At 38.0% G+C, this 24,324-nt stretch overlaps 1 protein-coding gene across 1 annotated transcript in view; it reads right to left on the bottom strand.

The window, feature by feature from the left end:
• The window catches only part of MSRB3 (methionine sulfoxide reductase B3), a 203,167-nt gene that overhangs the window by 159,904 nt on the left and 18,939 nt on the right, over positions 1–24,324 (bottom strand). The window contains exon 2 of the mRNA XM_043967673.1: positions 7,888–8,014. Within this exon, the coding sequence (XP_043823608.1) occupies positions 7,888–8,014 (127 nt within the window). The remainder of the gene's footprint in view (positions 1–7,887; positions 8,015–24,324) is intronic.

Below are 24,324 nucleotides of genomic sequence, written 5' to 3'. Positions count from 1 at the left end.
ATTCTCAGAGCCTACATTCTATTATTAGAGAGGACAATAAATATATGTAGATGCAGATGCGCATGTAATACATAGTAGTTAAATACAAGATAGTGAGGGATGAAGGACCCTGGTAGTTGGGGGAAATCAGAAAATTCTTATCATAGAAGAAAGATGACTTTTGTCAAGTCACGTCCAACTCTTTGTGATCCCATTTGGAGTTTTCTTGGCAAAGATACTAAAAAGGTTTACCATTTCTTTCTTCAGCTCATTTTACATATGATGAAACTGAGGCAAACAGGGGTCAGTAATTTGCCCAGGGTCACACAACTAGTAAGTCTGGGTTTGTTTTTGAACTCATGAAGACGAGTCTTTCTAACTTTAGGCCTGGCACTCTGTTCACTATGTCACCTAGCTGCCCTAAAGAAGATGGTGTTTGAGCTATTATCTTGTAGAGAGAGGTTCTATAAGGTGAGAGAAGGGATGAGGAGGAAATGCATTCCAGACCTGGGCCTCTTGTAAGGAAGGCCTGAGTTCAAATTTAGCCTCAGATACTTACTAGCTATGTGACCCTTAGGCAAGTCACTTAACCTTGTTTGCCTCAGTTTCCTCATCTATGAAACGAGCTGGAGAAGAAAATGGCAAACCATTTCAGAATCTTTGCCAAGAAAATCCCAAAAGGGGTCACAAAGAGTTGGACACAACTGAAATGACTGAGCAACAACAATAATTACTCCTATTAGAACTGACTTAGAGTTGGTCATACCTGAAAATTCTATGCTGTGAATGTATTTTTCTTAAGGGGTTCTGGTGCAAGGCCAGTGTTCTTAATTCCTTTCAGTCCCTATCCCTGGTCTGTCCCTTTTGTTTCCTATAGCTGCAGTAACTTCTGGGTTAAGATTCTGACCAGAGTAGTTACTTATATGGTAATAAACAGACAATTACATCAAGTTCCATTTATACCTTATTTATTTAATATATTTGGCACTGCATGTTTTCTGAGAGGAGAGGTTGGGTCAGGTTGTTGTTAAAACTAGATCATGGGGGGCAGCTAGGTGGCACAGTGGATAAAGCACTGGCCCTGGATTCAGGAGGACCTGAGTTCAAATCCAGCCTCAGACATGTGACACTAGCTGTGTGACCCTGGGCAAGTCACTTAACCCTCATTTCCCCACAAACAAACAAACAAAAATCCCAAAAACTAGATCATTAAAATTCTGGTAAGCAATTGAATATAACTTCCACTCTGAAACTAGAACTGAGATTCAATTCAATTCAGCATGTCCTGAGCACGTACCAAAACGTGAGGCCCTGTGCCAGAGATGAGCTGATATTGGCTTCTTTAGGACATGTCAAAGCATTGGTTATGGAACAATCTATAGTCCTATTTCACCAAAGAATATAATGCATTGAGTGTACTTGTGAGGCTATTGGATGCATCCTTCTCAATGGCCCATCAGTTATTGACCAGGTTTTAAACTTCAACAAAACAAAACAAAACAAAGAGTCAATAGGCTGAGAAGACCATGTCTCAATACGGTAATTGGGCATTCCTGAACAAATATGTGTAGGCTTTTAGTCTACGGAAACTTCACAATTAAGTCCTTTCAATCAAGCCTCTTCACATCTCTTGCAGAAATTAAAAGAAGCTAATATCAATGATAACTAAAGCAAGGCAGGCAGAGAGCTCTTGTCAATAAGATCAGCTGAACACAGAAAACAACAGGCTCACACTAACAGTCCTGTTGGGACTAGGCCTGCGTGGGCTGTGAAGGATGGTACTGATGCTCCGCTTAGACTTTCGAGCACACAGAGTCTAGTGTTTCACAATAATTTGGGGCCACTTTGAAAATGCAGGCTGTTTACATTTATTAGAAAAAAGAGGGGCAGCTAGGTGGCACAGTGGATAAAGCACCGGCCCTGAATTCAGGAGTTCCTGAGTTCAAATCTGGCCTCAGACACTTGACACTTACTAGCTGTGTGACCCTGGGCAAGTCACTTAACCCCCATTGCCCCACAAAAAAAAAAGAAAAAGAAAAGAAAAAAGAAAAAGAAAAAAGAACCTAGCAACTATAATAGTCGCCCAAATCATAAGAGGAAGAGAGAGCACGTAGAGTTTGGTATAGTGGTTTATAGCACTGGATTTGGAGTCAGGAAGAACTAGGTTCAAATACTGCCTCAGACATTTATTGACTGTCATCCTAGATGAGAATCAGCTAATTGCTCCTGGTCTCAGTTTCCCCATTTGTAAAATTAGAATAATAGCAGCATCTACCTCACAGGGTTGGGAGGATCAGAATATATACAGAGAGAGAGAGAGAGAGAGAGAGAAATACAGTGTATATGTGTATGTGTATGTACGTGTGCATTTGTGTGTATAATACCTTATAAACCTTAAAGAATTATAAAATTATGAGCTGTTTTTTATCTGACATTTTTCATAACACAGAATATCCCTATTGTCATATTCAAAAGGTTAGTGGCAAGATTCTTCAGTATGTCATAGTAAGTACAAAAGAATTCACACATACACTACTATGAGTATAAAGGGGGGAAAGTCAAATATGATTAGGCAGCTAGGTGGTACAGTAGATAGAGCTCCAGACCTGGAGTCAGGAAGACCTGAGTTCAAGTATGACCTAAACACTTACTAGCTGTATGACCCTGGGCAAGTCATTCAGCCTGTTTGCCTCAGTTTTCTTAGTGAAAAATGGGTTAATAATAATACCTACCTCCCAGGACTGTTATGAGGATCAAATGAGATAATCATCATAAAGTGCTTCATAAACGTTAAAGCACTAAGATATGTTATTAGGCCCTTCTAATCCTAAAATTATATGAAAGGATATGATAAAGTACTACTAGGCTAGTTAACAAAACTCACCAGGTTCATAATTGCCTAACATACTTTGTCAAGTTCAACAGGAATGTTGGTTATGTAGATTATGTTAATATAGTTAATGATATATCATTAATATTCAATTAATTCTATTATTATATTAATATATAATGATCTATAATGGCTATATTAATTATATACATATAATTAATATTATAACAATTATTACAGTAATTCTATGTACATGTAATTGTATGCATATATTATACAAATATAATAGCCTATACATACATAATTAATATAATATTAGTTACATAAAGCAGCACAGTGAAGTTGAAAGGGCACCAGAATTGGAGTTGGAGGATTTTGAGGTTCTAATCCCAGCTCCAACTCAAATGAAGAAATGAATGAATAATAAAGGAATGAATGAATGAAGTATTTATTAAGCGATTACTGCATGCAAAGCACTGAGCTAAGTGCTGGGGATGCAAAGAGATAAGTAACCCTGGGCAAGGCATCTGACATTTCAGAGCCTCTATTTCTTAATCTGTAAAGTAGGATGAACCTAAAAACTCTTTTCCTAAACCTGTAAAAACTTCTTTAAACCTATAAATCTCCAAATCTAGTTCATCATCCAATGATAAACTAAGACCTGTTTCGGTCGTCTTCATGCAGACTTGTTCACAGATGTGCCAAACAAGCAAGAGCCTGCCAGGAGTAGTGAATGTCTGCATCTACAATTCACTTGTTTTGGGGGAAAGGATTAGCCCTTCCCAGAAATTATGAAGCAAGACCTCCATGGAGCCCTAAAGATCTATGTCATAGAGCATCACATTTACAATTTGACCTGTATCACTACCATGTTGATTCACAGCAAAAACAAAAACAAAAAACCTACTCCTTTCCAGAGTGAGTCAATGACCACAGAAAAATTAGAAGCCTCTCCTTTGGAGCCATCTGGTGTTGATTTTTTGTCTATACCTCCTGAGGACTCACCAAGTCCACAAAGTGAAGGAAGCAATAATTCTTCTCTGGCCACTACAATTCTTTAAGTGGAGTCACCTGGTATTTCTACATGCATTAGTCTAACTAGAAGATGGTCTCAAAAAAAGGGTTCTACCTCTTTGTTGGTGGAAAGATTATGTCAACTAAGAGAAGGAGTGCTGTAGTGGATATATGCTACAGGGTATAGCTATGTAGCTACAAGAAAATGGTTATGGTGTGGTGTTGTTTTTCCCTCAATTTGCTATTAATATCTGGTCTTTAATTTCATATAATGAAAATTATTTTACAGTAATAAATGGACTTCAAACATAAAGATCTGGTCATCCTATGACAGACTTTGAGTCTGACTTGGAAGTGTTTTATTGTACAGATTTTTGCTGAAATGGATTTTGATCAGAGGTAGGTACGCCAGAAAGCAAATTAAAGTGCTTGACATGTACCAGATATTGTGCTAAGTGCTAGAGATATCACTACAACTGCAGAGACAGTCCCTGCCCACAAGAGCTTCAATTCTAACAACAGAAGCCATATATAAAAAGAAGCTGAAAAGGGAGTTGGGAGGGAGAAGCCTCCCATACATCACCTTAAATAGAATGAATGAGCAATGTGACACAGTTGAAAAAGGGGACTAGACTGGGCATCAAAGGGTATGAATTCAAATCGTGGCTGTGTTACCTTTGAAACCATGACGAATTCCAAGGGCTTAGTTTCTCATATGCCAAATGAAGGGGATGGACTAGGTGACCCCTAAGGGCCCTTCTAGCTCTAAATCTCTGACACTCTGAATAATCAGTAGCTCTCTTTTCTTCATCCCACACTTTTGATTTTTAGAATGAAATTATTATTTCTATATATCATTATGATGACAAGTTGAGTAACACTGTTAAAAACGTTAGGAAAACTAGCACACTGTTTTGCCAAAATATTATGTGTGGGTACTAGAATAACAAGAAGAAAAATTCTATGGTAGTTTATGAAGAGAGGTTGTTTGGTTAAAGAATTTGGCAGGGAATACTTTCCTGGCAAGTTTATTTGATCACATCTCAAACAAAATGTAGGAAGAGAATGATTGTGTTTTCCTTCCTCTGCCACCGTGACTGATCTGTCTTCTCACCTTAGAACATCCCTCTACCAAACCTGCCTCCTTTTCCCAATGGTGAATTCCTTCCAAGGGCCTCATTTTGGGGGCCAGACATATTTTATTCCCTCTTGGCTGAGCTGGGAACCTCTTCTCCACCCAACCCCCTTTCCAGCTTCTTTTTATACATGGTTTCTGTTGTTAGTATTGAAGCTCTTGTGGGCAGGGGCTGTCTCTGCGGTTGTAGTGATGTCTCCAGCACTTAGCACAATATCTGCCACATGTCAAACACTTAATATGATGCCTGCTGTCTGGAGAGCTCTGAATAGAAAAGATGTAGGCAACTACTCTGAGAATTCACCAGAATTTGCTAAGTAGAGTAAAAATTAGGTGCCGCTTTAGAGTAAAAAGGGCAGCTGGGTGGCACAGTGGGCCTAGAATTAAAAAGACTAATTTTACTGAGTTCAAATCCACCCTCAGACATGAAGTTGCGAGTACATAGCACACAGTGAGGTATATAGCCAAGCCAGACATTTTGGAATGTACACAGCACAATTTTGTTAATGCTAATCATTATTATTGTTATTATTACATCACATGTATGATATATTCACTAACAATAGCAACTCACAATTATAGATAGATTTATAGGTGACGCAGTGGATAGAGCACTGGCCCTGGAGTCAGGAGGACCTGAGTTCAAATCCGGCCTCAGACACTTAACACTTACTAGCTGTGTGACCCTGGGCAAGTCACTTAACCCCCATTGCCTCACACACCAAAAAATAAATAGATAAATATAAAGTATAACTGCTTAAGAAATATTTGTTGAATTGAGATTAACTGAATTTCTCAATATTTATGGATTTATAATATTAATGAATGAAAAATTAAAAGGTTATACCCATATCACATAATTGCAATGATTGCCTCTGCAATGTAATATGTTCAATTCTTATTTCTGTTCCTGAGTATTTTATGTACAAAATGAAAGGCAATGCATCTAATTTTTTTTTAATCTAAAGTCTTGGTTGTGACACTGCAAATAACATTGAGCATGGTTTTCCCTCAAAGCTAAGAGGTACACAGTTAGGGACCATCCAGTCTAATCCATGCCCAAACAGGAATTCCCATTATAACATCCCCAATAAGTGTTCATTAGAATGTCTTTAAAGACTTCCAGTGATGGAAACTTGCTACACTTCCTCCTCAGTCAATTCTGCTTTAAAACAGCAGTCTCTTGCCTAATATAGGAACCAAAAAGTACAAAATAATAACAGCTTTGGCCAAACACATAGCAATGACTCAAAAGTATCAAACTTAATCATAATAAAAATAAAAGTTTAAAACATACCAATTACTGAATTATTTTCATGTCAATTTTAAATCTGATGTGCTGGGTTTTGCCTGTTTTAGTCATTTAAAAAGGAAAAATTTTCACTCTCTAGTTGTCATATTGAAATCAACAGGGCTGATTAATTTATTGAAAGAATAGGTACTTACTAACTACCTGCATTCTCTATAGCCCTGGAATTACTATGGTAATGGGAGGTAGGAGTAGAGGTGGGGAGGAAGGGCAATAGGATTACATGGCTACATCTAAACAGGATCAGTTTTACAAAAGAATGTAAATCAAAATTGCTACAGGTTAAATATCACTGCTGTGCATTGAGTAACAGAACACTGCCTACACAAGAGAAATTGCTGTCTATTTTGAGGTTGCCTTTAAAGCAATAGAACAGGGGCAGCTAGGTGGCGCAGTGGGTATAGCACTGACCCTGGATTCAGAAGGACCTGAGTTCAAATCCAACCTCAGTCACTTGACACTTACTAACTGTGACCTGGGCAAGTCACTTAACCCTCATTGCCCTGAAAAAAAAAGGGGGGGGGGCAACAGAACATATTGGCATGCAAATAAAGAATGTATAAATGCTGATTATGATAACATTTGGCATGCAAACAATGTAGTAAATGAAAGTGACTTCTAAAATAAAATTGAAATGATGTTCTTTTGATTTATTACTATAGATATGCCCATAATAAAATTTTTAGATTTTTCTCATTTTATGATTTCTGAAAGATTTAATGTCAGAAAGCTTAGCCTTTTACCTTTCTGGGCCTCAGTTTTCTCATTTGTAATATTAGGGAGTTAGACTAGATGATCTCTATAATCTTTTATAGCTCTAAAACCTACAAGCCCATGATCTCAGCAGCATAAATCTCAAAAGATAAATAAAGTATGGCAACCTTGGTTTAGGTCCTAAAGAATATATTCACCCTATAGATTTTGTCATTATTAAAGAGCATTTTTTTCCTTTTAACTGATGTAAACAATGGACTTCTTTATAATAGAGTTAATGGGGGTTTTTTACATTATTTTGTTAGTTATTAAAAAAAAAAAAAACAGGGGCAGCTAGGTGTCGCAGTGGATAGAGCACCAGCCCTGGATTCAGGAGGACCTGAGTTCAAATCCAGCCTCAGACGCTTGACACTTACTAGCTGTGTGACCCTGGGCAAGTCACTTAACCCCAACTGCCTCACACACACACACACACAAAAAAAAAAAGAATTCATAGACTCCTAGGGAAATGGAAAGCATTTTCACCGGCTGTCATTTGGAAATCAGGAATGATTCTGGGTAGGTTTTGGTTTTTGGTTGTTTTTTTTAAATCAAGACTGTGAGGAATTTAATGCTACTAATTTTGTGCATATTAAAGAATAAGGGGCTTCTATGAAATATTAGCAACATATTCTGGGAAAGGAAACTGGGCAATGTTTCTGAGGCTTTGTCCAAACTGAAAAGGTGAGAATGCTGCTGGAAGCCCAGTGGTGATTTAGAACCCATTTCTGCCTTCAAAAGGAGTGCCAGACTAAAGGAAAACTTAAACTGGGCAAAACATAGTAAAGTATCATTTCTGGCAGCAGAAACACCCACTCCTACCAGGGCCCTCAATATGCAGAACACAACAAACAGCACACATTCAACCTGAGGGAAGCCCACAGGCTCGCTGGGCCACTGGCTGGCTCTTTGTCACCAGATGCAGCAGGTTGAATGCAGACATCACTGTGCTATCTTCACCAACAAAACGAGAGGCAAAGAACAGGCGCAAGAGCTGAGTAGGAAAAAAAAAAAAAGATGAAAACAAATTGAAGCATCACATATGTTAGACACATTCTATTAATGCAAATGATGAGGATAGGGGCTTGATGGGGAACTAAATACATGCTTCCAAGGAATTCAAATGCCAGGTTTTTTAGATTGACGGCTGAACTTGCCCTTTGGTTTTTCTCTATGACAGTCTCTGCATTGCATTTCAGATGCTTTCTTTAGAATTGAATCTGATATACTAAAAATAACAGAATCATGTCACCATAGTTAGCAGCTACCATTTGCATGGGCTTGGGTCAGGGAATATGGGAGAAGGATGGAATAAAGAACAACTTAAAAACAAATCTAGCACAGGAATAAAATCTGGGGGGGGGTATTTATAAAGCCCTTTGACTTTACCTGGTCAGAGATGAGAGAGAGAGAGAGAGAGAGAGAGAGAGAGAGAGAGAGAGAGAGAGAGAGAGAGAGAGAGAGAGAGAGAGAGAGAAGTGATTCCTTTGGCTAAAGGAACATATTCTAGAATATAGACTCTTGATAAGCAGTACTCAAAGTGAGGTCCACGGGCCCCCACAATCTTTTCAGGGAGTCCATGAGATCAAAACTATCTTCATAATAGTGTTAAGATATTTTAATTTTTAATATGGTAAATACTGATATAACCAAGAGAAACAAAAACTCTTTGGGACACCCTTAATATTAACTTTTAAGAGTGAAAAGGGATCTTGTGACCAAAAGTTTGAGGACTGTTGGTCTAGATACAAGCCATCATTTAACACAAAAAGAAACAGGAATGACAACTAATGCAAAATGAATGAATGAATGAATGAATGAATGAATAAACAAAGGAATAAACAAACAAATAAATGAGCACACAAATAAATGTGTGCATGTATGTTTGTGGGGGGGTTGTATACACAAACATATAATCTTACTTTGAAATAAAAATTTTCATCCTCCTATTTCCATTTCCTTTGTCTTATGAATAACTCTATATATATACTATGTAAATTGAAGCAACATGGTCTTTTTGAGGTATTCTTAAAGGAGACCAGGGGATGGGGAGAATGGCAAATTCAACTCAAACATTTATCATGAGTAGCCCATATTGTACTTAATAAATGTGCTAGAAGTTAAGGAGACATAGAGTTAAAAGGACAAAAGAAAGTGGCAATCTAATTAGAGGAAGCAATAGCATAAATGAAAAAAAATAGGAGATGAATATAATAAAGGAAGAGATTCAGACAAAGCAATCCAAGAGAATTTGAGGAAGGAGAGATCACTTCCAGCTAGGAGGATCCCTCCTGGAAAGGAGGTGTTACCTACACTGGGCCTTGAAAGAAGAAAAGGGTTTTTAATAGGTAGAGGAATGTAGGGGGATTGATTTCCAAACATGGAAGACAGTCCATGTAAATACACGAAAACAGAGAAAGCAGAACAAGATCCCAGTGAACAGGTAATGTAGTTTGGCAGAAACATAGAGCACATAAAGGGGAGTAGCTTGAAATAAGGTGGAAGGCCAGTGATACTGTCCTTCTTGCTGGTCCTCACACATTCTCTCCTGATTCCCATCCTTTGCAATGACTGTCCCCTATGCCTGGGGAACTCTCCCTCCTTACCTCTGCCTGCAGCTTTCCCTGGCTTTCTTCGAGCCTCAGCTCAAATCCCACCTTCTACAAAAAAGCCTCTCTGGGTCCCTTCCCTATTCCCACTTCCACAGCTACCACTGCTAGTAATTTCCTTCCTGATATTAACTCTCATCTACTCAATATACAGGGTGTCCTAAAAGTTTCAAGGCAGTTTTAAGTTTTAATAGCTAGTTATCTGCTTATTTAGGGTTAGATGGTACCTTAGCTGGCATGCCAGGCCTGGAGTTAGGAAGACCTGAGTTCAAATCTGACTTCAGACACTTGCTAGTTGTGTGACCCAGGGCAAGTAATCACTTAACCCTTTTGCCTCAGTTTCCTCATCTGTAACATGAGCTGGAGAGGAAAATAGTGAACCAATCTTTGCCGAGAAAACCCCAAATGGGATCATGAAGAGTCCAATATGACTAAAAGCAACTCAACAACAACATTTACATATTGTCTTTCCCATTAGAATGTAACCTGCTCGAGGACAAGAACTTCCTTTTTTTTTTTTTTGGCCTTTCTTTGTATCCCGGAGGCTTAGCACAATGCTTGGAACATAGTCGATAAATATTAATTTAAAAAGTTTAATAAAAACGTTAATAAATGCCTGTTGATTAACAGACTGCCTGAATAAAAGGTGGCTGGCAGCAAATTGTGCCATGCCTTCAATGCCAGGCACTGTACTAAGTTCTAGGGATATAGAGAAAGGCAAAATCACAGTCTCTGCCCTCAAGGAGTTTATATTCAAAGGAAGGAGATAAGACAAGATGAACAATGGATCTAGTAAGTAACTAGATACATATAAGATACATACATATATATATAAGGTTATCTAATAGGTGAAATGGTTTAACTATATTTTAGCAAAGGATTTAACCAAGTTCCTGATGACATTCTTGTGGCAAAGACTGAGAGATTCAATGGATTTGAAAATAAGTGAATAATGAGAGCATAAGTGATCAAACCTTTATGTTAACAAGATTTCTTTTTTAAAAATAAATGCATAGGGGCAGCTAGGTGGTGCAGTGGATAAAGCACCGGCCCTGGATTCAGGAGTACCTGAGTTCAAATCCAGCCTCAGACACTTGACACTAGCTGTGTGACCTTGGGCAAGTCACTTAACCCCAATTGCTTCACCAATAAATAAATAAATAAATGAATGAATGAATGAATGAATGAATAAATAAATACAGATCCTCTGTTTTGCTCTTGATTTAAGCCACCATGTTGCAGTGGAGGAATGGAAAAGTTTCTGTATTTGGAGTCTTGAAGTTTTAGATAGACCTTGTTCTTCCTATATGACCCCAGACAATCAGTTTCCTCCCCTATAAAATGAGAGTCCCTCCCAACTCTAAGTCTATGATCCTATAATATTATCCCATAACATTCTTGGGGTAATATAGATAATAGATGAGGAACTAGAAGGCATTTTTTTTTCTTTTTGGCCTGAAAATGAACTGTGGAGCCAAACATCAGGACGCGGACATCAATAACCTTTAGAGAAGGGAGAAGTATGGTTACCTCTTGCCATACTTTTATATTTTAGTGCAAAATTTTTGAAAAGCATGCTGCCCATCACTAATTACAAATATCAAAATAAAAGGCTGCATTCCCCAGTCAGATCCCCCAATGTCTGAGGTGAAATGAGCATTAGAAATGACTCAAGGTACTAAACCTCTAGAAATTCCTCGGTATCTTTAAAATGAGTGAGTCTTGCTCATTTCCTGAACCAAAAAAAAAAAAAAAAGAGTCTGCCCCTAGTCTCTTTTAACCTCCTGTAAGAATAAACATATATTATACAGTAATATATTTCACCAAATCACTCTGGAGTCTATCTGACAAAAATCTGCTTGTATTACCATGCCTGAACTCTGACTTTTCCAAACGAAACCCACGTCAAAACCACCACATTTTTGCATTACTAACCGGAGACAAAAAGGGAGCAAAGAGGGGAAGGTAAGTTTCACAGTACCCTGCCTGGAAGAATCATTAAACAGAAATAAACATGTCATTTTCACGAGTGACTGCAGGACCAGTAAAAGAACATTCCTCTGGAGCAGACGACTGGCCAATAAAAGATCAAAAGTCGATACCTAACAATACCACAAATAAATTTTTTTTTAAAAATGAATTTTTCTCGGGGGGGGGGGGAGTGACTTTCTGCGCAGTGAAAATGTAATTATGCAGCAAAGCTGCAGCCTTATTGTAATTCTGCAGCTGATCATAAAAACCCTCTTCCTATTCTGTTTCATCAACTGCAGTCCCAGGCAGCCTGACCGCCTTCCAATCAGGGCAGCCATCTGGCTTGTGTCAAAGCCCGGCGGGCCAAGCGAGCTACAATGCCACGGGAAGAAAAGCAGTGATGTCACTCCCCTCCGCAGGTCAGGCCAGGAACAGAAACTTACACTGCAATTAAAAAATCCTTGTCCTTTCCGTGGAGGAGCCTCCAGCCTGGGATTGACCAACTGTTATTTGATATCACGCCTGGTCTTGCTTTTACCCAAATAGCCAGGGCTCCATCTAGTGGCAAAATCGTTTTGCCCAATTTTTTTAAAAAATGTAAAAGCTCAAATCAAATAGTTTTGAGGGGAGGTGGGGGGGAGGCAGACTGTCTTTTGCAACCATAGAAATAGAGCCTCTATGCTCATGCATTTTAAACAATTATACCTACTTGCAATGAGGTATGAAAAAATATGCACTATGCCTCCAATCTCAAACTGAGTAACTATTTCATGATTCTGTTAGTTAAGATAGTCTAATAATAATAGGTAGCATTTATATAGCATTTTAAGGTTTGCAAAGCCCTTTACAGATATCTCATTTTGTCCCTACCCCCAATCCTTGTCTAATAATAATAAATAATTTTCAAATAAACAGTTATCATTTTATGATCCTGTTAGTCAATATGGTCTAATAATTATAGCTAGCGTTTATATAAGCAATTTAAAGATGGAAAGCATTTTACAAATATTATTTCATTTTATCCTCACAAAATCTTCATCTATGAATAATAAATAATAATTCTCAAATAGTGACCATTTCATAATTCTGTTAGTCAATATAGTATTATAGTAATAATAGCTAGCAATTATAAAGCACCTTAAAATTTGCAAAGTATTTTACAAATGTTATCTCATTTTATCCTCAAAAAATTCTTCATATAATAGGAATTCTCTATTAATAACCATTTCATAGTCCTATTAGTCAATATGGTATAATAATAATAGTGATAGTAATAGCTAACATTTACATAACACTTAAAGGCTTGCAAATTGCTTTACAAATATAATCTCATTTAACCTCACAAAAATACTTGTTTAATAATGATAAATAATAACTGTCCAATAGTGACCATGCCATAATCCTGTTAGCCGATATAGTAAAATATTAATGATGATGATGATGGCAATAATGGCTAGCATTTATATAGCACTTCACAAACATTATCTCCTTTTTACTCTCAGAACAACCTGGGGAGGTAGGTGTTATTGGTATTTCCATTTTTCAGAGGAATGTATATCCTATATAGCCAAAATTAACCCCCCAAAAAAGTGGAAAATCCATGAGATGGATATAAAATAGTCTTTTTTTTTCTTTTTTCTTTCTTTTTTCTTTTTTTTTTCTTTTTTTTTCATTTTATAGTGAATTGCATGTTGGAGAGAAATCATGGGCTTTTCTAAAGAATGGATATAGTATTGCAAAGCTTAAGTTAGATATCTCGGTTTTTTTCAAATGATGAGTTCCAAAGTTAGATAGCTCTGCGGTGAGAACCCAAACACAGCAGAATGAGAAAATGCTGAGTGTTTTCTTTCTTTCTTTCTTTCTTTCTTTCTTTCTTTCTTTCTTTCTTTCTTTCTTCCTTTCTTTCTTTCTCTCTTTTTTTTGTGGGGCAATGGGGGTTAAGTGACTTGCTCAGGGTCACACAGCTAGTGTCAAATGTCTGAGACCAAATTTGAACTCAGGTCCTCCTGAATCCAGGGCCAGTGTTTTGTTTTTTTGTTTGTTTGGTTGGTTTGGGTTTGGGGTTTTTTGGTGAGGCAATTGGGGTTAAGTGACTTGCCCAGGGTCACACAGATAGTAAGTGTCAAGGGTCTGAGGCCGGATTTGAACTCAGGTACTCCTGAATCCAGGACCAGTGCTCTATCCACTGCGCCACCTAGCTGCCCCTAGGGCCAGTGTTTTATCCACTCTGCCACCTAGCTGCCCCCCTGCTCAGTGTTTTCTAACAAAGGCACTTTTTTTCCAAATAATTTCCTCCCCTTCATTCCATCATTTATAAGAATCACAGAATCTCAAAGCTGAGAGGGACCCAAGTCCATCCAATCCAAAACACACCTGTATAGGAATCTCCTCTGCAACACACTCATCATCAACAAATCATCACTTAAAGATGTCCACTGAGAAAAGAGCCCATTCTGCTTTTACATGGCTTCCATCATTAGGAAATGTTCCTTTACATCTTATTATGTCTCTTCTTTGCTCAGGAATCTTCAGTGGCTCTCTATCACCTCTAAAAATAAAATGCAAAGTCCTCTGTCCAGCATTTAAAAATCCTTTACAATCCATCTACCACCTATTTCTCCAGCCTTATTAGACATTACTGTCCCTCCTTATATTCCAGCAAAGTGACCTGCTAGATGTTCCTCCTAAATGACATGCCATCTTTCATCTCAGTGCCTTTGCAGAGGCTATCCACCATTCCCAGAAGGCTCCATCTCTTGAAACCCCTACCTCCCTTCAACACTCAACTCTAGTGCCACCTCCATGAGGCGTGAGGTCTTCAGTTATCCCCCCAGTTGTTAGTGCTTTCACCAATATCTCCTAATGACTTTGAATTTTGTGACTATCTTGTATTTGCCTATCTGTCCACCTTCCTCTTTCTTCTTTTCACTTAAGGAGAATCAGGGCTGTTTGATGTTTCTTTGGTTTTTTGTTTTTTTTTTTCCTTTTGCAAATCCAGCACCCAATGTAGTAGAGGCTTAAAAATCCTTTACATTGAAGCAATTCTAAATTTGCCTCTTAGCAACCTGCACAAGGGACTCTATCCTCTGGGGACAAGTAGAGCATAGATTGTTCTATATACTTTAGAATGTAAATGATAAATGAACACATGTATTAATATATTAGAAAACATTAACTTTTATACGAATATTGTTTGAAAAATGCTTTTTAAAATCCCTTAAGCTCTTAATGATTACCCACTCTTACATTTTATCCTTTCAAAGCAGAATTATGTACTGCTTTGCAAACCAAGGAACCTTTTGGGGGGGAGGGCGGGGCATTTGGGGTTAAGTGACTGCCCAGGTGCAGTGGATAAAGCCCTGGCCCTGTATTTAGGGGGACCTGAGTTCAAATCCGGCCCCAGACACTTGACACTTACTAGCTGTGTGACCCTGGGCAAGCCACTTACCCCTCATTGCCCCCCAAAAAAAGGAAGAAAGAAAGAAAGAGAGAAAGAGATAAAGAAAGGAGGAAAGGAGGAAAGGAGGAAAGAAGGAAAGAAGGAAAGAAGGAAGGAAGGAAGGAAGGAAAGAAGGAAGGAAGGAAGAAAAGGGAAAGATAGAAAGAAAAGGGAAAGAAAGAAAGACCTTGACCCCTGATGAGTCACCTGCCCCACCAAGCTGTCACCTACCAACCAGCAGAAGCGTGAGCACGTGCTGCTGGCCTTGCTCTGTCATGAGCCCTGCCGTCCCCTGCGCTGACTGGCCACAGACCCCACTCCCTCAGCAGAGCAGCCGGGCATCCTGGACCTCACTGTGATCCGAGCACGCCTGCAGGAGAAACTGTCGCCCCCCTATGGCTCCCCCCAGGAGTTTGCCCAGGACGTGGGCCGAATGTTTAAGCAATTCGACAAAGCTGTTGTCCAGTCCATCATCAGCCTTCAACACTTCTTTGAGACGCGAATGAACGAGGCTTTTGGGAACACCAAGTTCTCAGCTATTCTGGTGGAGCCCCTCCCTGCCTCCCCCCTCTCCCAGGCCCTGGCCTGGCCCCTCCAGAGCTGGTGGGGGGCCCCAGCGATGTTAACTGAGCCCCACCTTGCCAGAATGGCACCATCATCCCCTCTCATTCCCTCCCACCTGTCCGTCCTTCTGTATCTTTTCCCAGATGCAGTTTTTAATTCTCTCAATTTAATAAAAGCGTAACCCAAAAAACAAAAAGAAAAAGAAAGAAAGAAAGAAAAGGGGGCCTGCTTCTCTGGCAGGGACAATTCATCCTCTAGCATCACTTAGAGTTCCTGTAAAGTGTGCATGGCTCTGGGGCCAGAGGTGAGTAAGGAGACAATTAAGGGCAAAGAGTTAGGTCTGTAGTTGTGTCCTGATCCTGAGTGGAACTGAGAAAGAAAGGCTGGGATTATAGGAAATTATGACAAGGCTCCTTCCATACTATTTATCCAGAAAGAAAGATTTTTCTCTATTTCCAGAATCACAGTAACTCGAAATTATAAACTTCTTCCACCTAGAAACCAGACCTCCCCCTGCACCTAGCACATAGTAGGTACTTAATATTTGCTGAATGATTGAAAGAAACTCAAAGATTCTTGCTCTGCATGGGAACATGAAAGATGTTTAAATGAAAAAATCACCTCCTGACCTTTTGAAGGGTTTATGTTTGGTTACTATAAGGACACTCAGTCTCAAGTGTATTCTCACAGCATATTGAAAAATTATGGAATATCGCATGATCTTTTAGGCAGGTCTAGGTAGCCAGGAGTTACCAGGACACCACTGAGAAGAGGCAATCAGGATCAAACTCTTATCCAGAAATGAGAAAGTCAAAATATAGGCATTGGTAGGGAAGTGATAAAATTCTCACTTGCCTTGTAGGAGGCATAGACTCAATTAAAAAAAAACACCCATTGCTACCTCACAGGGTTGTGAGGAAAGCACTTCGTAAATCTTAAAACATTAGCAAAACATGAATGGCCATTGCCAGTCAATCCATCAACAAGTATTTATGCACCAGGCACCATGGTGGGCACTGGAGATACAAGTACCAGGAATTAAACAAGAAGGAGAGGGACTCTGGCACAGAGGTAGAGGAAGTACATTCTAAGCTCAGGAGCAGCTGGTGCATGTTGTATGAAGAAGCATGGGCAGGTCAGCGTGCCTGGATGGAGGAGTATGGGTGGGAGAGTCACGTCCAGGGCAGGACTGAAAAGATAGGTTGGGAAGGGCTTTAGAAGACAAACAGAGGAGTTTATATTTGATCCTAGAAACAAGATGAAACCACTGGAATTGACTGAGTAGAGAAGTCACATGGTCAGATCAAAGCTGCCTTTTTTTTTTCTTTTTTTGGAGGCAATCAGGGTTAAGTGACACAGAGGATCCGCTTTTAAGAAAAATTACTTCGGCACAATTGTATAAGATGAACTGGAGTAGGGAGAGACTTGAGGCAAGGAGACTAATTAGGAGGCTGCTTCAATAATCTAAGTGAGAGGTGCTAAGGACCTGCACTAAAGTGATAGCGGCATGAATAAAAAAAGAGGAGTTTATGCAGGTAGAAATGGTAAGATTTGACAATTCATTGTGTGTGTGCATGTGTGCATGTATACATATATATGTATGTATGTATATATCCATATATATGTATATATGGAGAGAGGGGGAGAGAAAGAGGGGGGTGGATCTGGGAGCCTTCTGTATAAAGCTGATAGTTGAAGACATGAAAACTGATGATATTACTGAGAGAGTGTAAAGGGAGAAGAGATAAGGACCTAAGAAAGAACCTCAGAGAACACCTACAGTTAGGGGGTGTGATATGGAAGATGAATCAGCAAAGGAGATAGAGGAGGGATAAGATATATAAGAGAATCAAGAGAGAGTTGAGTCATAAAAATTCAGAGTAGGGAGTATCCAAGAGGGACAGTTGGTCAACAAAATTAGAAAGGTCAAGAGGGATAAATACTAAGAAAAGATTAGGAAATTGCACAAAAGATCTTTTTAACTATGAAGAAAGCAGTTCCAGTTGAATGGAAGAGCAGATTGCAAAGGGTTGAAGAGTGAGTGAGAAGAGGGAAGTTGAGGCAATGAAGGGAGACAGATTTTCAAGGAGTTTGGTTGATGGAATATGAGCACCAGAAGATACTCCAAAGGACTCAGTTCTCTAATACTACAAATGAGAGCACTCAAACTCTAGAGGGAAAGAGAATTGCCCAAGATCATACAATGCAGCAGAACTAGGTCCAGAACCTTGGCCTTGGTTTACTTTATCTTATTCAATTGTATCTTTTTTTTTTTTTGATTGGTTGGTTTTGTTTTGTTTTTGGTGAGGCAATTGGAGTTAAGTGACTTGCCCAGGGTCACACAGCTAGTAAGTGTCAAGTGTCTGAGACTAGATTTGAACTCAGGTCCTCCTGAATCCAGGGCCAGTTCTCTATCCACTGCGCCACCTGGCTGCCCCTATTCAATTGTATCTTTCTCCATTTTTAGAACAGGAATGATGGTGATATTGTTACTACACAACTCTCCGTGTTATGAGGTTAATCCTATATAAATTATAAAGTGCAAGTGTGATCTATTTCTCATTTACGCACCTCACAGGGAGAAAGGAAATACCAAGAGACTAGTTACAAGTCATTGTTTTCAACCACTGTGTTCCTTACTACTAGAAGAATCACACATGGAAACGACTTGAAAGATCATATAGTGAGAAGAGCCCTTAGACATTATCTAATCCAACTAAATTTGGCTTTTTTGAGTGAAAACTAAAGCCAAAGATTATTAATAAAGATCCATAAAGCTACTAATAAAGATGATCAGTTATTTGATCATACAGTTCATTCATGACGGCCAAAACACAAACTAAAATGGGTGACTTCTACCCCTTATTATACTACATTTCATCTATTTCCATTCCTTCACTTGATTTCTTTATTACCTCCATTTTATCTCTTTTTTTCCTTACCAGCAATATGCATACTTTGAGACTGCTTCATGTACTATTTTTGATGCCATTAAATAGTTGCAAAGGGGATTCACCTTTCAGCCATCATGTCTCATACATTCATGGCGACAGATGCTGAATTATGCAAAGGTGACTTTGCTTCTGGGTTGGGGTTTCAGACACACATAGCACAATATCTGTCTTCATTATACTGGGTGTTATAGAGTAATTTTATTCAGTGATGCCACTCTTAGAAGTTGTCATGCACATACAGATTTTTTTTTTAAATCTATGCAAATTTTTTCATAGATGTTATTTTATTCTAAAATTTAATAATTTATTATTATATAACTAACAGATCATAACATAAAGTACTAGAATATAATGTACCCAAATGTCTTGATATTTTATTTTTCATAATCATAACGTAAAATAATAATAGGAATGTAATGGATGGGCTTGTTTCTCAAAACATGCTTGTTAATGCTATTTCCATTTGTAATTATTTTCAATTACTAATTAAAATTGGAGTAATGAATAAAATGCTAGACTTTGAGTCAGAAAGATCTGAGCTTAAATAATGAGCCAGGTACTTCTATTCATGCACAGATTTTTTTTCCATTTAAAAAACTGGTCTCAATTTTCTATTGCAAGACAAGTGCTCTAATTTAAACAGAACTGTATCTGAACTATGTATTACAGTTTAACTGGAGTAAGATCAGGTGTGTGTTATCTGCTTCTTTCAAATGAGTTCCTCATCCATTCATTTGTAAAAATAATAGGATCATTAAAATAAAATGAGAATTCCTTCAGAAGTTCAGTCAACTGATTAATAACAGGTATTTGATTTCTTCTACTTCGTATAGGGCAGGGCAGGTGTTTTTTGAATTGGGAAACATTTCAAAAATATGTTTTTGTAAACTTGTTATGCATAGCTCTAACTTTCTGAAGAGGCAATCACTTTATCTTTTGGACTCAGAGTATGCAATTGAGACGTTTCATTGATTTATTTTTCAATGCTCAGTTTGGAGTACTCAAAAACAAACACCAAATACCTAAGTTTCAGGAGGAAATTTTTGTTTAATGTTTTGTTATTACTTTAAATGACAATTTCTTCTTTTAATTCAAAGACCCCTAGAAATACTTTAGCACAAAGAAGGAAATTAATTCAGCAATAATATGCTATGCCCCACAATTTATTAACTTTTAAAGGACTTTCTTTTAATAATTTTTTAAAAATAAGTTTTAAAACAACTTTTTAAAACTATATATGTGGGTTTATATATACATATATATCATAATTCTCAACAGAGGTGACTATGAAGCATGAAATGTATCCATATTGCAGAAAGAGTACACCACATTTTCAATTAGCATTTGAAGACCAACATTTTGTTTTGACACTAATTGAGCTGTCAATGAGGAGTCTGATACAATTCTTCCATAGTATGTCAATTTCATTTAATAATCTGCCAAATATGTTGAAAAGTTCTATTTAGTGTTGATATCAATAGATACACAACGTATCAAATTTTCCCAAGCAATAGTTTCGGCAGCACATCAGATATCTTTAATCAAATGGACTTCCTTAACTGCCTCTGTTGCTTCATTCACTTGAAATATAAAAAAGGAAGATTTTGGGTTTTTTTTCAAATTTGTTTCAAAGGTCTTTTAAAATATGTCCTTCCCACTGTAGTAGTTGCAGATGGAAAATTTGACTCTGCTTTGAATATGATTTGCCAAGTTTCATTTCACCCACATTGGTAGCTGTAGGTTTGCTCGTTGAATTTGATATTTTGTGATTCTATAAGCAACCTTATGTGATGCAAGTGTAGCCCACAAAACCTCTGCAGATATTTATCCCAACTCCCACTCCCACTCCTACTCCCACTTACAAGTTGGCTCCCCAGAGCTTAGCTATATCTCCTCTTCAGGATCAAAAGGCAAGACCCCTGAGAAATTGGAAGAGATTCTGTAATAACATTAGCTTCAGCCCCCAGAAATGTTCTTCTTTCCAAGAATCATTTAGCCATCCAGCCTTAAAAAGCTTTTAGACAGAGGTATTTATACTGAAGTGGTACAATAGAAACAGTTGAAACAAAACAACCCCTCAAAATCTGTAACACACTCTCTCACAAGTATATACACAAGCCAAGGAAAAGTGAGCTCAAGCTTAGGGTGTTCAAAGAGGTGACACATAGCTTCTGGTTACTAGAAGTCCTTTTGAACTATTGGTGCGTGCTCAAGAAATTCTCATCAGACATGGCATAGTTTCATTGCTGAGATCCTTGTACAACCATGAGTCCAGTCTGCTATTGGTTCTTGATGCAGATGCTGCTAGCAACCACTATTGTCCACGGGGGGACAATGGGAAGATAGGAAGTGTAAAATCCTCCAGATCCTTTGAAGCTTTTGAAGTTCTCCTTCAGCCAAAGGCAAGGGAGGGAAGGAGACCCACAGCCGCTTCTTTCTCTTCCCCAAGCAATGCCTTCTCAGGGGGGTTGTTGGAAAGTCATTCTTGCTTCAGTTTCTGGAGGGAAACCCTTCTCAACTCACTTGATAATTTATAGATAATCTTTGGGGTGCATTCAGGGGTTCTGTATATTGGAGCATGATTCTTGTGTCCTTGTGCTACTATTCCAGTTCAAAGGATTCTCCACTTAGTTTGAAGTCTCTGAATGAATTGATTAATTGGACATCTATCTTATGACTCACTTTAAGCGGGGTACGGTTGAGTAAATCAATAAACCCCACCCTTACACAAGAAATCCTTTTGATGTCACAGATGTGGTTTTTGTAAAAGTTTGGTTTTGCTTACTAAAAGCATTCCATTTTCTCCAGGAAAATCTCTGGTCTTGATAGGATATTCTTTATGTATACTTTCAAAAAAGTCATTTTATTTAATTAGGTTTTAGTCTATTTGCAACTAAAACATACAAAGCAAATGTAGTGTTCTTTCTCATCCATCAATAATATTACTTGTCAATCCCAATGATAAATATAGCAGACTGTATGTTCTGGATTTAAGCTTTTTACTTTGTGTTTCTGTATTTCCACTACTTAAATGATCTCCAATGTCTTTACTTGTATTCTTTTTACATGTCCCATTAGATTTTCTGTTCAAACTGATTATTTATTGGTCCATCATGAAAACTGACTGTTTTTCTCACTTTTTAAATTGGAAACAACAAAAATGTAATGCAATGCAACTGTTTTTAAATTATTTCTATTTTTAAGTTATAGGGTTTTTTAAACCACCTTATTATATTGTACTTTCCAAAATGAATGACATTAAAAATATAACACATATGAGGGTGCTTTTCACTACTACACAGACTACTTAGCATGCATTTATATGCTTCATATTCAGAAGTGCCAAACAGCAAGAGCTCATCTTTTTCATGACCCTGTGCTACCTATTTAATGATGACATTGGCAGATAGTCCACTCCTAGAGGTTCAACATTAATGAACTCAAATTTGACCTCATTTGTGCATAATATAATAATTTGTTGTATTCCCTGTAAGTTGGAGGAAATTTAATCTGTCACATTCTCCTTGGTTTTGTTGAATTTGATTTGAACTCTTTTTGTTTAAAAAAAAAAAAGATGCAAATGTATTCTGTACCCTTTGACCAGGAGTAGTCCACTGCTTAGCATATATTCCAAGGAGGTCAAAGACAAAAAGAGCCCATATATACCAAAATATTTGTAGTATCACTTTCTGTAGAGCTGGCCTGATTGTTTCCAGCCAGTGAAGGACTCAGGTACTTTGGGGATGACAAGGCAATTCCCTTATTAGCTAAACATGAAAAGCTGCTGACTCAGTGGTTCTTTAAAAGAAAATAACTCATTCTCAGCCTTTTTCTTCTTTTCCTAGCTACAAATCATGATGGGACTATTTGGTTTTTCCATGAAAGGGTTGGGGGAGAAAGCTTATACCCTTCTCCCATCCCTCCCCTTGTAGCATGACAATTACTCTCATGTAGCAGGGGAACTCAGCTAGATAAGTTTAAGCCTTGGTTCCTAGCTGCTTCATCTGTTTTGTGTTTCTTTGCCTTATCATGGATGATCAAAAACAATTTTGAGATGGGTATGTATACTCAGTCTTGAAGTCAACTATGTGAGTTTGAGAGGTTGGAGATCCTGGGTCTGTTAGTCAGTTAGAAAGGAGGAAGGGGATGGTGTTGAGAAGAAGGAAGGAAAGATGGGAGTTTTTGCATCAGAGAACATGGCCTCTAGCAAGAGGATAAATGCAAGTCTTGTCTGCCCTGCCAGAAAACTGGGACCTGGAGAGAACTGTTTGGAGTGTAGAGCCAAGGTGAAATGTTAAGCACTGGGAAACAAAAAAATTTGTGTGACTTGCTTTATTGCAATATTCACTTTATTGCAGTGATCTGGAACTGAACCTACAAGATCTCTGAGGAATGCCTGTGGTTAGGCAGGCAGTCAACAAGCATTATCAAGTGTGTACTATAGACCAAGCACTGTACAAAAAAGGGCAAAAATAGTCCCTGCCCTTGAGGAGCTTAGATTCTAATGACTTAAAAAGTAAATAACTACGGCAGCCAGGCGGTGCAGTGGATAAAGCACTGGCCCTGGATTCAGGAGGACCTGAGTTCAAATCCTGCCTCAGACACTTGACACTAGCTGTGTGACCCTGGGCAAATCACTTAACCCTCATTGCCCCGCAAAAAAAAAATGCAAAAAGTAAATAACTAGATACTTATAAGAAATATACAGAGTAGATGAAAGGTTATCTAATAAGTGAAATGGTTTAACTATATTTTAGCAAAGGATTTATCCAAGTTTCTCATGACATTTTTTTATGGAAAAGATAGACTCAGTGGATTTGGAAATAGATAAATGATGAAAGCCTACATGTAGTCATTAACATTTCAATGTCTATATGAAAGGAGGTCTCAAGTGGAGTCCCCAAGGATGTGTAACGGGTCCTGTGATGTTTAACTTTCTTTTTCCCCCAGTGGCTTGGGTGATAGCATAGATGCCATCATTATCAAATTGACAAATAACCCCAAAGCACAGATATGTCCTGTAGGAACAACAAACATATGAAGCAACTAGAATTCAAAACAATCTTGATGGGCTAGAAAATTGGGCCAAATCTAAAAAGAAAAAATGTAATAGGGATAAATGTAAATCTTATACTTGGATTAAAAAATCAGGTTCAGAAGTACAACATGGTAGCAATATAGCAATTAATCTGAAAAAAAGACTGAAGTTTTGGTGGACTGAAAGCTCAGTGAGTCAGCAGAGTGATATAACTTTCAAGAAAATTAATGCAATCTGTTACCCACCTCCTGACGAAGAGGCGATGGGCCCAAGATGCATTTTTAGACAAAGCCAATGAGAAATTTTGTTTTGCATGACTGTGTAGATAATTTTTACAAGGGCTTTGATTTTCTTCTTTTTTTGAGTGGGGGAAGGGGATGGAAGAGAAAGAAATCAAATGCTTCTTAATTTTTTTAAAAAGGTAAGAAATGCAAATGTTTAATGTGTGTACATATGTGTACATATACACATATGTACATATAAATGTGCATATGTGTGAATCCAGAAACTCTAGGAATCAGAAATGTCCTCCAGGACATGCTGTCATCTCCTGTAGATATTCATCTCAGGGACCTTAGACCATATGGATAGGCTATAGTAAAAACAACAACAAAAACCTTATATGTTATGTGATGAAAGAGAAAGAAAAAAGAGACAGAAAGAGAAAAAGGAAGGAAGGAAGGAAGGAAGGAAAACTAATGCTATCTTAAATTGCCTTAACAGAGGCAT

This window comes from Dromiciops gliroides, chromosome 5 (genome assembly GCF_019393635.1).
Source record: "Dromiciops gliroides isolate mDroGli1 chromosome 5, mDroGli1.pri, whole genome shotgun sequence".
Lineage (NCBI taxonomy): Eukaryota > Metazoa > Chordata > Mammalia > Microbiotheria > Microbiotheriidae > Dromiciops > Dromiciops gliroides.
This window is presented reverse-complemented; position numbering and strand designations above follow the sequence as displayed.